This window comes from Theropithecus gelada, chromosome 1 (genome assembly GCF_003255815.1).
Source record: "Theropithecus gelada isolate Dixy chromosome 1, Tgel_1.0, whole genome shotgun sequence".
NCBI classification, from domain to species: Eukaryota; Metazoa; Chordata; class Mammalia; order Primates; family Cercopithecidae; genus Theropithecus; species Theropithecus gelada.
In genome coordinates, this window is record NC_037668.1 from 79,256,980 (window position 1) to 79,273,056 (window position 16,077).

The following is a 16,077-nucleotide window of genomic DNA, read 5'->3' on the forward strand; positions in this document are numbered from 1 at the left end:
AAGGTGACATCTGAATTAAGATTTGTCAGAGGTAACAGAGATTATCATATGAACATATGGAGAAGGATCATACCAGGAAGAGGGAACAGCTAGTGCAAAGGGCCAAAGAACATGGCTCTGTTGTTTGTGCAGCAGCAAGAAGACCAGTGTGGCTGGAGCAGAGTGAGTAATGGGAATAATGATGAGATATTGTTAGAAAAGTGCAGGCCACTGTAAGGCTTTTACTGGATATAATTTGAAGGTAGAGTCAGTAAGATTTCTTGACAGATTAGAGATAGAGGAAGAGCAAAAGAAGAACGAAGGATGATTCTAAGATTTTAGAATCATCTTAGACTACATTAAAGATGAACCATGAACTAAGATGTGGAAGGTGCCAAGAAAAGCAGGTCTAGGAAGGAAAAATAGCTGCTTTGTGTTAGATTTATGCATTAGATGTATCTATCAGACATTCACATGGAGATTCCAAATAAATTAGCTGGAAAAATAAGCCTGGAGTTCAGGAAAGAGATGTGACTAGAGATATAGATCAGTGTATCAATAGTATTTGAAGCCACAGATGATTTCCCCCAAGGGAATACAGATAAAAAAGAAAAGAGGTCCAAGGACTAAGACTTGGGACAACACAATATTAAGAGGTTGAGAAAAAGAGGAAATATCAACAAAGGAGATTAAGAAAGAATGACCAAAGAGGCAGGTGGAAAACCAGAGACCTCATTTGAATTGGGTACATCTAATACTACAACTTTAACCTTCTGAAAACTGTTTCGTCTCTCCACGCCTGGATTTTCCTTGTCTGTACAATAAACATAATACAAATTATCTAACGTAGCTGTTGTGAGAATTAAATGGGACCAAGTAGAGAAAAATGATTAGCATGTTGACTGTTGGAACTCTGCAAGTGTTCAATGAATAGTAGCCATTATTACTATAATTAATGATAAATCTTAGCCTCCTCCTAGACTATTATCGCCATTTATTCTACCACTTTACAGGAAATGAATTAGGAACTGGAATTTAAGCAGAAGAGCAACAGAGGTATTAGAAACCTTTAATGTAACACTGTAACCTACCACTTCAGCCTTAACTTGACTATTCCTCTATCTTGCAAAAATAGAGAAATAGCTCTTGCAAAAATGTGTTAGTTTTTCCTTGAATATGCCCTATATGTTCTGCCTCCACTTCTTGTTCACATTGTTCTTTTTGCTCCACATAATCTCTTTCCATATTTACTTGCTAAAATACTAGCTCATGCTTTTAAGGCATACCACAAAAGCCACATTCCACTTTGATATCATTATTGATTTATCCTTAATGTGGTCTCCCCTTCTTTTAATCTTTGTTGGTTTAATTAACTCTATGGCACCTACCATTTCCTTAGGTTATCCTTTTTAATTCTATAATACCCCTAGCAATATAATCAGTTTAATAATGAGGGTATAAAAAGAGCACATGTACTTAAAAATATGTAATTTAACCACTGTTAATACAATAAACCTTTTAGAAGTCTCATTTGCTCTCATTCTAAGTTTCTGTTTAAATCAATATTCAGCCTACATTAAATCTTGTTTTCTACATACCAATTTTTTGTATTCCTCACTCTTGCTACTCATGTTGGGAGTTAATTTCCAACCTGAAAACAATGCACTCTGCTAAATCTCATCTTGTTACAATTTGTTCATTATAAGAAACCCAACCTGTTTTTTGGAGCCAGCCTTTTTTTTTTTGGAGACAGAGTCTCACTCTGTTGCCCAGGCTGGCGTGCAATGGCACAATCTCGGCTCACTGCAACCTCCACCTTCTGGGTTTAAGCAATTCTCCTGCCTCTGCCTCCCAAGTAGCTGGAATTACAGGCACCCACCACCATGCCCGGCTAATTTTTGTATTTTTAGTGGAGACGGGTTTTCACCATGTTGGCCAGGCTGGTCTCGAACTCCTGACCTCAAGTGACGTACCTGCCTCGGCCTCCCAAAATGCTGGGATTACAGCCGTGAGCCACTGCACCCAGACTTCTGTAAAGGCATTTCTACTATTGTTTTTCTGTGTTCATAATCCTTAATTAGTCACAATTAATACATTTGTATACGGAACAACTCACTCTATATTCACCTGGAAAAATAATCTATTTTCAGCATATTAGAGTATTTAGACATTTGACTTTACTTTCCTCAAATTTTCTGCTTTCCCAAATGATAGCTGGTCTGTTTTTGTTTTAAATGAACAGTGGAAAAGAAGCAGAGTTACTTTGTTGAAAAAGCTTTTTGATTTTGTCAGACCTAACGTTGAATCGTGGCTTTACCTGGTTCAAATCTATTAAACTGTACAATCTTGATGAACACTGCTTAATATTCTGGTCCTTAGTTTATGATTAAAATGAGATTACTATTTTAAAAGGTTATTAAAAGAATAAATAAAAAATTAGATACCATAAATGAAGTATGAAGACTGGATGCTAAAATAACACTTAGCTTTTCTCTGTATTGTTAACAGAACCCATTTGTATTTGTAAAGCAATTTTCATTTTCTATTGGAAGCCACTAATCTTTTAACTTAGACCAAGATCCATAACAGTCAATGCTGACTTTAAAGCTGCCAAGCAACACAGCATTTTATAAAGCAAAACATTTTTTTTTTTTGAGACGGAGTCTCGCGCTGTGTCACCCAGGCTGGAGTGCAGTGGCGCGATCTCGGCTCACTGCAAGCTCCGCCTCCCAGGTTCAGGCCATTCTCCTGCCTCAGCCTCCCGAGTAGCTGGGACTACAGGCGCCCGCCACCACGCCCGGCTAGTTTTTTTTTGTATTTTTAGTAGAGACGGGGTTTCACCATGTTAGCCAGGATGGTCTCGATCTCCTGACCTCGTGATCCGCCCGCCTCGGTCTCCCAAAGTGCTGGGATTACAGGCTTGAGCCACCGCGCCCGGCCAAAGCAAAACATTTTTATTGGTTTACTGATACTGGGTAGAGTTCATATTCTAGTATAATATTCAACATGAATAATAAATGAAATAATGAAAGATAAGTAGAAAGTGACACACAAATGCTTGTTATTATTGGTAAATTACAATTGGATATAATTACGCAATAATTTTAAAGCTATAAATAACAGGACAAATATATTTAGAGGCAAAGAAAAAAATCTTAAAAAAAAGTGTAATGTTTAACGTTCAATGAAGTTGATAAATTATTTATTTACCTGAATCGCTTGCTGCAACAACTGTTCCACCAGGAGCAAAAGGATCATTGTGCTTCAATGTTTCCACCTAAACAAAGCATATAAAACCATGAATGAGAGAGGCAACACCATAGCTGAAACCTCATCACCACTCCAAAGAATATACTATCTACAAATTCTTAATTAATTAAGGAATATAGACATTAGGAACAAATGTTTCCCCATAGTGATCTGCAATCTTACTAACTGGAAATAATACGTATTATTTTCTAATCTTAACTGTGAAATATAACATCCATTCAGAAAAGTACATGAAACAGATCTATGGTTTAACAAGTATGTATCAAGTGAACACTTGTGTAGTTATCTCCCAGGAAACTGACTATACCTCGGAAGTCTTCATGTGCCCCTCTATAATCACAATCCTGATTTTGGTGATACTCGTTTATTTTTTTCTTCATAATCTTGCTAGTTGTATAGATGTACATTGTTTTAACTTTTTACTTATTTCATTTTTTAGAGACAGGGTCTCGCTTTGTCACCCCAGCTGGAATACAGTGGTGTGATCACAGCTCACTGTAACCTCAAACTCCTGGGCTCAAGTGATCCTCCTGCCTCTCCCCTGCCTTAGCCTCCCGAATAGCTGGGACTACAGGTGTATGCCACCACACCTGGGTAATTTTTGTTATTATTTGTAGAGACAGGGTCTTGCTATGTTTCTCTCAAACTCCTGGCCTCAAGAAATCCTCCCACCTTGGCCTCCGAAAGCACTGGGATTTCAGGTGAGAGCCACCACTAACCTTTTATCTTGGAATAATTTAGATTTACATAAGAGCTGTAAAGATAGTACAGAGTTCCCATACACTCTTCACCCAGTTTCCCCTAATGTTAATATCTCACATAATTATAGTACATCTATTAAAACGAAGAACACTGGTACAAAACTATAAACCATAGATTTTATTAGATTTCACCAGATTCCAGAATATCATTTTACATTTAGAATGCACACACTATTTTAATTCTCACATATCCTAGTACTTAATATCATAAAATGTTAATTTCTATTTTCTAATTGTTATCTAAAAATAATTCTGCATTCTGACCCTCAGAGAGAAAACACATGTACACACATACACACACACACACGCACACATACACAAAGATAGCTTTTTGCTAAAAAGATCCTGCTGCTTTCAATAATAAGCTATGTAAAAGTCTGGGATCAAGAGCAACTGATCTTGCTAAAGGTGAGGATGTTACCAGATGCCAGAGATTCTGGCTTTTAACTGTCTTCCTACTTTATACTTTAGTTTTTAATCATAGTCAAACAAATTGCATATTTAGGAAGATAACTGAATTTCCTCTTTCTGGCACCAGGCTCTTTTTAAGGGGCTAGCTGAAAGACTTGGCAAACAGGTGAAAAGAGTGTGAAAAGAGTTTCTGAACATTTATATGCAACTCTGATGCTTGATTATCAATGTCATTTGTATTACAGACTCTATTTCCAATTATCAAGAAGTTGGATATTACAAATAAATGTCAAATAATACTGCCAGAGCTTAATGTATAAATTTCCAAGTTAAAAAAAAATGTAGGCCGGGCGCGGTGGCTCAAGCCTGTAATCCCAGCACTTTGGGAGGCTGAGACGGGTGGATCACGAGGTCAGGAGATCAAGACCATCCTGGCTAACATGGTGAAACCCTGTCTCTACTAAAGAATACAAAAAACTAGCCGGGCGAGGTGGCGGGCACCTGTAGTCCCACCTAATGTAGTCCCAGCTACTCGGGAGGCTGAGGCAGGAGAATGGCGTAAACCCGGCAGGCGGAGCTTGCAGTGAGCTGAGATCCAGCCACTGCACTCCAGCCTGGGCGACAGAGCGAGACTCCGTCTCAAAAATAAATAAATAAATAAAATAAATAAAAAAATTTAATTGTAGAGAAAGGTAATGTTAACTGGGACTAACCTTCTCTCTTTATAAAACAATCCATTAAAACTACTAGCAGAAAGAATACTAATGAAGTTTTTAGAAATGAAAACTATGAATGATAAGAAGTAATGACAGTATTAACTGATGCCAATTATATTATACAACTAGCACACTAACTTAGATATCTGCGGAATAAACAGCAATTAAAGAAAAACTTATACTGGTCTATATAGCGAGATAACTTTCCATGTTTCCTAATATGATAGTCATAACACCAGTGTAAGAGAAGGTCACTGACATAACAAGTCACCAAGGACAGGCTGAGCATCCCTTATCAGAAATGCTTGGGACAAAAAGTATTTTGGATGTTGGGTTTTTTCAGATTTTGGAATATTTGTGTTCTATTTACCAAGTCAACATCCATAATTTGAAAATGTGAAAGGCTCCAAAGTCTGAAACCTTTTGAGTGCTGACATGATACTCAGGAAATGTTTACTGGCGCATTTCGGATTTGGGGTGCTCAACCTGTATTATTACTTCCTCTCTTTGAGAGAAAGAAAAACTAACAGGCTGTGTTTTAAACAACAGCTTACAGATTTGATTTGCCATCACAAGGAGAAAGGCAAAGGGCATGTCTACATGTGTGTCAGATTTAGTTTCTAGTCCTTCATCATACACTGTGCAACCACCCTAAAAGGCCGTCAGGATAGCAAGGGGAACAGGACAGATTGTGCAGCCCATGAAGGAACAAGCGGCCACAAAACTCTATGTCAGTTTGATAATTGGGGAGTTTAGCAGGGCCAATTTTTAAAAAATTTCTAGATTGTATTGGTGAAAATCTTAGATTTTGGTTACACAGAACAGAGTTTGAGTCTAGTTCTACCACTAATTAACTTACTACCAACTTAATCTTTTTTTTTTTTTTTTTTTTTTTAATTGAGACAAGATCTCACTCTGTCACCCAAGCTGGAGTGCTGTAGTGCAATCATGGCTCACTGTTGCCTTGACTTCCTTAGCTCACACAATCCTCCCACCTCAGTCTCTCAAGTAGCTGGGATTATAGGTGCATGCTATCACACCTGACTAATATTTTAATTCTTTTGTAGAGACAGTGTCTCGCTTTGTTGTCCAGGCTGATTGTGAACTACTTGCCTCAAGTGATCCTCCTGCCTTGGCCTCCTAAAGTGCTGGAATTAGAGGTGGGAGCCACCACACCTGGCCTCAACTTAACATATGTAAACCTCATACGATTACTGTGAAAATTAAACGAGACAATGCATATAAAGAGCTTGGCACCATCCCTGGCACATAGAGGAAATTAGATAAGCTGCAGCTATTATAATATTGCCAATTTGGTTTTTTGTTTTGTTTTGAATGGTGAAATTACAAGCTGTAAGCAAGGACAATATACCTGTAGAAAACTGGGAACAAAAAGTCAGTAAAACAAACGGTAGAAAAATCTCATGGGGGACAGGACAAGAGGAATGTATTCATTTTTAAATTAGAAGAGCTGATTTAGCTTTCTTGCTCTTTAGATCATAGGAGAATGAGAGGCTAGAATAAGAAGGTTAAGAAGAGAAGAATTCCGGTAGCAGCAACTTTAGAAGAATTTGGCAAATGGGTCCACACTGCAAACTAAGCGCTACAGGAAAACAGAGTATCCGGTAGCCCGGGGAAACCAAAAATATTCAGTTACGAAGGTATCTGTCCAGTTTTCATTCAATGGAAAATACCAGTTCTTAGCCAGGCAGCTCTTTACTGAATATAAAAAAGAAGCAACTTTCAATAATACAAAATCTATTATCTTTAAAATAATCAATTACATTTTAAAGGAAAAATTCTTAATCTAAGAGTACTAGAAGATAAAATTTTTGCTTCAAATGCCTCTCAATTAACTGGTCCTTTATAGGTTCAGTTTACCTACAGACGTGAAACCACCCGTCTCAAAAATGAAGTCTTAAAACACAAATTAAAAAGCAAAACCAAAAACCAGCAAAACCATTCCTAATTATTGACATTGGGTAATGGATGCATGAAAGCTTGTTAAAATATTTCATTACATTATTCTCGTTTAAGTATTTCTAAATATCCACAATATGAAGATTTTTTTAAAGCCTCCAGATAAAAGAGCAACTAGCTATAGGACCTTAAACATGTTAATTTTTCTAATCCCAGTGTCCTTATTTTTAAAATAGGGATATCAACACCTACTTTGCAAAATTGATGTAAATATTAGAAACAACGAATGTAAAGCACACACCAGTACCTGGATCAGGCATGTGGTTATTAAATAGTGATTGTGTAGGTATGTATGTTCTCAAGAGAGCTTGACATTTAATAAGAATTTGTACTTTGCAGAATTAACATTCCAGATGTGTCTATGAAATAACATAAATGATTTTATTTTTCTAAAGTTCTTTTAAAGTAATTTTCATTATTTCAGTAATATACCAAACATTTCAGAAAAGTTTTATATAAGATTGGCTTATAAATTTCCAATCATTGTTAGTATCCTCAATAGGATAAGATTTAGTCTCTTGAAAGATGAACATCACTTTTGGACCCTGTTCAGTCATTCCAGTTAATTCCAGTGGGTAACCAAACTATGAAATACCAGTCTGAACCAAAAACTAAATGAATTGGGATGCGACTGAAATTCTTATATGGCCCATTAGAAGTAATCTAAATGAGGGTTCTTTCATCACTATGTATTTCAAGAAACTTGCTTAGGACACGTATCCATTTAACTTAACAGTTTTTAATTCTCCCACTTACCGATGTAATATTGCTATTGTTGGCTGCACTGAAAGGGTCAGTGCTTGAAGTGGCAAAAGGATCAGTAGATTGCCTGAAGAAACAGTCTGATGCAAATGGATCTGAACCTTTGAAAGGATCACCACCAAATGGATCTAAAAAAATAAGGCATGAATATAAGAGACAAAAAAAAATTATTGCACTAAATTTCCCATCACTTGAAGGTATGATCAGTGCCTTAATTAAAAGATAGTTTGGGGCCAGGTGCAGTGGCTCACACCTGTAATCCCACCACTTTGGGAGGCTGAGGCAGGCAGATCACTTGAGATCAGGAGTTCAAGACCAGCCTGGCCAACATGGCAAAACCTCCTCTCTACTAAAAAATACAAAAATTAGCCAGGAGTGGTGGTACGCACCTACAGTCCCAGCTACTCAGGAGGCTAAGGTGGGAGAATCACTTGAACATGGGAGGCAGAGGCTGCAGTGAGCAAAGACCTGCCACTCTACTCCAACCTGGGTGACAGTGAGACCCTGTCTCAAAAACAAACCAACAAAAATCAACAAACAAAAAGACAGTTTGGGCTGGGTGCAGTGGCTTACACCTGTAATTCCAGCATTTTGGTAGGTTGAGGTGGATGGATCACTTGAGCTCAGGAGTTTAACACCAGCCTGGCTAACATGGTGAAACCCTGCCTCTACTAAAAACACAAAAATTAGCCAGGCGTGGTGGTGCGCGCCTGTAATCCCAGCTATTCAGGAGGCTGAGGCATGAGAATAATTACTTCAGCATGGGAGGTGGAGGTTGCAGTGAGTTAAGATCACACTACTTGTACTCTAGCCTGGGCAACAGAGCAAGACTGTCTCAAAAAAAACCCCAAAAAGACAGTTTGAAATGCTGTAGAATCTAAGCTATTTTTTATTTCACAGACTCCTTTGCAATTTTGATAAAAGATATAGAACCTTTCACCTAATAAACTTATTTTTTTTAATTAACATATAATTTCAAGGGATCCAATTTTAAGTTTCCTTATTCTACGCTATCATAACTAAAGAAAACACAATAAAAACTTCTAAATGTATTTTTCTCTCTGAGCTCAAAGCTAACAGCCAATAGTTTAGAACAGGTTTGGGATGCAAAAACTAAACAGTAAACAAGATTTACATTATTCTAATGAAAATTCCCAGAAAAAGAGTATCTTAAAAAGCCTGATGTTTTAGTAATTCTTCAAGATCCTCTTCCTCTAATCACATGTGTGGGCTATAATCATAGGAAAACAAAATTACATTCTAAATCCCGAAGTAGTATAGATCATTATGTTCACCAAACCTTTAGTTAGTAAGGAGGAATCAGAATAAATATTAAAAGCACCAAAGTCTAAACACTAATGCCATTTTTAAAAAAGTAAAGCTACTGGGCATAGTGGCTCATGCCTATCTGTAATCGCAGCACTTTGGGAGGCTGAGGTAGGAGGACTGCTTGAGCCCAGGAGTTTAAGATCAACCTGGGCAACACAGTGAGACCCTGTCTCCACAAAAAATTTTTTAAAAAATCAGTCAGGTGTGCTGGCATGAGCCTGTAGACCTAGGTACTCAGGAGGCTGAGGCAGGAGGACTAGTTGAGCCCAGGAAGTCAAGGCTGCAGTGAGCCATGATCACACCACTGCATTGCAGCCTGGGTGACAGAATAAGACCCTGTCTCAGAAACAAAAAACACCAGGAAAAAAAAAAAAAAAAAAAGGAGAAGTAAAAGTAAAGCAACAATTTATTAAGCAAAATCTCAAGAATTTACTACTTTCTTTCTGAAAATGCCAGGCACATAGAGTATCTTACTGGGGCTTCAGTTTCAGACCCAAATAACATAAGTTTATTATTAAGCAGAAATGAATGAAAGCTAAGATGAAACTCAGTAAGATACTGACCGATTTTTCCAAAAGGATCATCCTTGAAAGGATCACCTGTGATAAAATAAACAGAAAGAAATCCAAATAACAGTATTTACTGTGATGACACCGTTACTTAAAGGGTAACTTTAAAACAAAAGCAAAGCAAAGTTTATTTCAATAACTTCACTTCAAAGCAGATAAAATAAGGAATGTCATTGACCTTATTAAATGTACAGCCAACTATACTTACCTTGATCACAAGTTGAGGTTACAGATGGAGGGGAAGACATTACAGCAAAAATTTCACTAACAAAACCTCTACTCTTCACAAGAGTACTGGGAGGGTGTTGTTATCACCAGTTCAGAAATAAAGATACTGAGCTTTACTGAAGCGGGAAAAAAAAAAAAATTCTTACAGGACTGAAGAGTCCAGAAATAAATCCTTACATTTATGGTCATTTGATTTTTGAAAAGAGTATCAAGAACACAAAATGGACAAAGGACAGTCTTTTCAACAAATGGTGTTAGGACAACTGGATATCCACATGCAAAAGAATGAAGCTTGACCCCTATCTCACATCACATACAAAAATAAACTCAAAATGGATCAAAGATCTAACTGTAACAGCAAAACTATAAAACTCTTAGACAAAGAGAGCATTAAATCTTTGTGACTAAGGTAATAGTTTCGTAGATGACACCAAAAGCACAAGTGATAGAAGAAAAAATAGATAATTGGACTTCACCAAAATTGAATAAACACTTTTCCAAAGAAGACATACAAATGGCCAATAAGCATCTAGAAAGATGTTCAACATTAGTCAGCAGGAAAATACAAAGCAGGCCAGGCGCAGTGGCTCATGCCTGTAATCCCAGCACTTTCGAAGGCTGAGGCAGGTGGATCACCTGAGGTCAGGAGTTCAAGACCAGCCTGGTCAAAATGGTGAAACCCAGTCTCTACTAAAAATACAAAAATTAGGCCGGACATGGTGGCTCACGCCTGTAATCCCAGCACTTTGGGAGGCCAAAGTAGGCAGATCATGAGGTCAAGAGATGGAGACCATCCTGGCCAACATGGTGAAACCCCGCCTCTACTAAAAATACAAAAATTAGCTGGGTGTGGTGGCAGGCACCCGTAATCCCAACTACTCGGGAGGCTGAGGCAGGAGAATCACTTGAATCCGTGAGGCAGAGGTTGCAGTGAGTCAAGATTGTGCCACTGCACTCCAGCCTGGCAAAAGAGCGAGACTCCATCTCTAAATACATACATACATACATACATACATACATACATACATACATACATACATAAAGTTAGCCGGGTGTGGTGGTGGGCGCCTGTAGCCCCAGGTACTCAAGAGGTTGAGACAGGAGAATTGCTTGAACCCAGGAGGTGGAGGTTGCAGTGAGCCGAGATTGTGCCACTGCACTCCAGCCTGGGTGACAGACTGAGTTGGTAGGCTATTGAAACCAAAGCCTTAATCCTTAGTTTATATATTACAAAGCCTTTTTTTGGGTAAAACTATAAGGAAAAAAAAAGAGTACTTACTGCCAACGAAAGGATCAGACTGGAAAAAATCCAAGTTTGTATCTGCAACTGGATCTGTCAGCGAACTTGAGTCTACATTAAATGGATCTTCCTAAAAATAATTTTTAATTAAAAATTTTTTTTAGAAACCAAAGTTTTAAAAGGTAACATTTTAAAATAAAATAACATATATTCAGGTCATATACATGCTTTGAAAAATCAACTGATGGGCCGGGCACAGTGGCTCACACGTGTAATCCCAGCACTTTGGGAGGCTGATGTGGGCGGATCACAAGGTCAAGAGAGAGAGACCATCCTGGCCAACATGGTGAAACCCTGTCTCTACCAAAAATACAAAAATTAGCTGGGAGTGGTGGCACATGCCTGTAGTCCCAGCTACTTGGGAGGCTGAGGCAGGAAAATCGCTTGAACCTGGGAGGTGGAGGTTGCAGTGAGCCGAGATCGCGCCACTGCACTCAAGCCTGGGCGACAAAGTGAAACTTAGTCTCGAAAACAAAAGAAAAATCAACTGATGGTAATGTAACAAATATTTCTCTAGTCATAAAGTACATTTAACACGTTTCTCTTTCCTTCACCTAAAATAGTGTATAATTCATCTAAGGAAAACAGTGATAAGGACATTTTTAAAATATATCATTTAATTTTTAGAGATAAGGTCTCTCTATGTTGCCTAGTGCCACCAGCTCAGGCTCAAGCAATCCACCTACTTCAGCCTCCTGAGTAGTTGGGACTACAGGCACTTGCCACCACATCCAGCTATTAAGAACATTGATTTATTATTTATTTATTTTATATGTATAAAGTCAAGGGGTCCAAGTGGAATTCTGTTACATCACTATATTGCCTAATGGTAAAGTCGGGGCTTTTGATGTATCTGTCATCTGAATAATGTATATTGTACCCATTAAGTAATGTCTGATAATTCACCTCCTCCTGTCCTTCCACCCTTATGAGTCTCCAATGTTAATATAAAATTATTTTTACCTCTTTTGAATGTCTGTTATTATCGAGTTCAGAACAAACTTTTTCAGTAACAGCTGTAGTCACCTCATTTTCATCAGTCACACCAGAAGGCAGTAGTTCAGGACTACTTCTTGCCTACAAAATATTAATGCAAGTAGATTAACAATATACTTTTTGAGTTGGCAGAGACAACTGACTAAAGATAACCAAAAATTATTTAAAAATAAAAAGACAAGTAGAACATATTCATCAAATAATTCCTCCTTCTATAATCTTTTTTAGGGAAATGGTGTCATCAAGCATCAAAGTCATTCATGTCAGAAACCTTCAGGTCATCTTTAATCCTCAGTTAGAATAAGACTCCAAGTCTTGCTCAGTCTACCTCTTACCTCTTTTTCAAATCCTTGCCTTCTTCTCCATCCTCACTGTCACTAGCAGTCACTTACAGTATTATTATCTTTGGTTCCAATTACTATAGCAGTCTTCCTTCCAACTGCTTTCCTGCCTGCAATACGTGCATTTCCAATCTCTTCTCCTTATTGTAGCCAAACTAATAGCTCTAAGATTTGGATGTGATCATGACCCTTCTGGTTAAAATTCTTCAATGGCTTCCCATTGTCTTCTTCATTTAGACGACTGGGTGAAAGACTTAAGAAGCAGTAGGGGCAGACTGGGTGCGGTGGCTCACGCCTGTAATCCCAATGCTATGGGAGGCCGAGGCAGGCAGATCACGAGGTCAGGAGATCGAGACCATCCTGGCTAACACGGTGAAACCCCGTCTCTACTAAAAATGCAAAAAATTAGCCAGGCGTGGTGGCACGCATCTGTATTCCCAGCTACTCAGGAGGATGAGGCAGGAGAACAGCTTGAACTTGGGAGGCAGAGGTTGCAGTGAGCCGAGACTGCGCCACTGCACTTCAGCCTGGCCCACAGAGCGAGACTCAGTCTCAAAAAAAAAAAAAAAAAAAAATAGCAGGGGCAATATCTATTTTATACCACCCTTATCTATTTGAAGGATAACCTAGTAATCTGCCTTTTGTAATTGAAAGAATATTGTATAATCCATACGCGACTGTACTGTGTAAATAAAATCGAGTCTGTTAACTTTTCACTTTTAATACCTCTCAAACTTCTATTCTTCTTATTATCCCTTCTACAGTCTTACTCTCTAATTCGTTTTCCACATTTCTAAAAGTTAATCACATCACTTCTTGCTCAAAATTCTTCAATGGCTGTTCACTGTAGTAGGATAAATCCCCCAAAGCTTTAAGATGAATCTAAATTTCTCACTTTCTGACCTAAAAGTGGTCATTTTTATCCAGGTGCACATGACAATCACCCACAGAATGTGTTTTTAAAATACATGTATCTGGCTCTATCCCAGAAACTAGTTCAGCAAGTTTGGGGAATCACCTATACTTTGATAAGCACCAGAGGTAATGCAGATGCCTACTAGGAGCGCCTCATCTCTTACCAATACCCTCTCCATCATCACAAGATATCCTTCAGAACTTCTCAAGATTCTGTGCTGCATGTATTCTTCCACCTTGTACCTATACTAATACTGTTTTCTCTGGCAGGAATGTATCCTCCTCTTCTTTGCTTAACCCTTTCTCACTTGTCAAAGCTCACTTGCAAAGCTTTTTCCAACAAAATCTTTATGAATCCCCTCCAAACTGTCCGATCTAAAAATTCTGTGCTTCCTTTAGCACAGCCCTCTAACACAGTGTTACACTACTACACTATACGCTGCTTGGAGGAAAGATTGAGGTCTCTTGTCTCTGTAGCTCTTATGTAATACAGCACTCTCGCACATAGTTGGTACTCTCCAAATAATTGGTAAATGAATGTCCTTAACACTATGTAATAAAAATTATTATAGTTTTGGGTGAGGTACTTAAAAAAAAGTTTTACTCTACGGAACAAGTGTTTTTAAAAACAGGCTCTATAAAAAATAAATTAGCTGGCTGGGCATGGTGGCTCATGCCTGTAATCCCTGCACTTTGGGAGGCCAAGGCAGGTGGGTCACTTGAGGTCAGGAATTCAAAACCAGGCTAGCCAACATGATGAAACCCCATCTCTACTAAAAATACAAAACATTAGCTGGGTGTGGTGGCATAAGACTGTAATCCCAGCTACTCAGGAGGCTGAGGCAGGAGAATCACTTGAACCCGAGAGGCGGAGGTTGCAGTAAGCCAAGATCACGCCACTGCACTCCAGCCTGGGCAACAAGAGCAAAACTCCGTCTCCAAAAAAAAAAAAAAAAAAAAAAAAACAAAAAAACAGCTGAAGTTATCTTTTTATACTATACTAGTTAAAATGTACAATTGTTTGGATTAGGACTCACTCTCTGCCTCTAAAAAGGAAATCTCAATTGTTCTCACATGAGGCAAGGCCATGTATTTATATTAGATATAATGCCAATGAAACTTGGATCTGCACAAGGAAGTTGATTATGAAAGTTACGAAAGTATTAGACTCACTGGAGATTCCTGGTGTATGGGCTCAGACTCTAGGTTGCTCTGGCCTTCAGCATGTTCATTAAGGTTGGCTGTTTCACTGCTGCTGGTGCTGAGGCTGCAATAATCTGTAGCTCCATTTACAAGAATGCTGTGTGGGCTACTGCACCAATTTAACGTATTATTATGATTTTCCAAATCTTTCATTTCCATCAGTTTCATTTGCATCTGCCAACACAAAGCGGGAATACAGAACAGAATTTATTACTCAAAAGACATGTAACATAAAAATGCCCTCCTCCACTTCCTGACGGGCTAGGTGTGGCAGCTCTTGCCTATAATCTCAACACTTTGGGAAACTGAGGCAGGAGGACTGCTTCAGCCCAGGAGTTCAAGACCAGCCTGAGCAACACGGCGAAACCTCATTTCTACAAGAAATATAAAAATTAGCTGGGCACAGTGGAGTGCACCTGTAGTCCCCGTTACTCAGGAGGCTGAGAAGGGAGAATCACTTGAGCCCAGAGGTCAAGGCTGCAGTGAGCCATGATCATACCACTACACTCCAGAGTGACAGAATGAGACCCTGCCTCAAAAAAATAAATAAAATAAAAATGGTTATACCCATAGACTTGGTCTAGGATACATTTGTTTCCTTTAAGAAGAATCCTCTGGGAATGCTACATGACTTAGAGGAAGGATTCAGTAATTTCTGACAATAAGTATTCCTTTTTTAAAAGAAATTCAAAAAAAGGAAACGGTTTAAAGAATACCCATTCATCTGGCAGCATTCTCACTACAACTCTTTCAGGTTACCTGTTTATTGAGTACCTACATTAGGACAAGAACTGTGCTAAATGATAGGGATTTTTTAAAATGTGTAAGTTCCTGGACCAAAACCATCAGTCTGCTAGGAGAGACAGACATATAAGCAAATATGCAGGGAAAAATCTTATTACTGCTATAATAGAAATACAAAGTCCAACAAAAGCAGAATGCAGAAAATACCATAAAGAAATAAGAATTTAAGGTATATCTTGCATGATGAATGAGTAGGTAGGTACTCAGCTGCCAGATAACAGGGGGTAAGGAAGCACAAAAGTGAAGGACTTACATTCTGTAATAACTGAGCACACTGGACTGGATTTTAGAAGAACTGGATTTCAGATGTAGCCCTTTTCAAGGATATGTAACCATGAGAAAGTTACTTGAACTTCCTTGGCTTTAATTTTTTCAAATTCATAATGAAAGAAATGGACTCCATGATCTCTGTGTTTCTGTCTAATCATCCTTTTTTTTTTTTTAGTTTTTATTTTTTGAGACAGATTCTCACTCTGTTGCCCAGGGTGGAGTGCAGTGGTGTGATCTGAGCTC

General features: G+C 38.3%; 1 protein-coding gene across 1 annotated transcript in view; it reads right to left on the minus strand.

The window, feature by feature from the left end:
* Positions 1–16,077, minus strand: part of EPS15 (epidermal growth factor receptor pathway substrate 15) — a 162,046-nt gene that overhangs the window by 23,380 nt on the left and 122,589 nt on the right. Inside the window, exons 16-21 of the mRNA XM_025397201.1 lie at positions 14,731–14,934; positions 12,269–12,382; positions 11,285–11,375; positions 9,772–9,807; positions 7,874–8,007; positions 3,190–3,256 (exon numbers count right to left, since the gene is read on the minus strand). Coding sequence (XP_025252986.1) covers positions 3,190–3,256; positions 7,874–8,007; positions 9,772–9,807; positions 11,285–11,375; positions 12,269–12,382; positions 14,731–14,934 — 646 coding nt within the window. The remainder of the gene's footprint in view (positions 1–3,189; positions 3,257–7,873; positions 8,008–9,771; positions 9,808–11,284; positions 11,376–12,268; positions 12,383–14,730; positions 14,935–16,077) is intronic.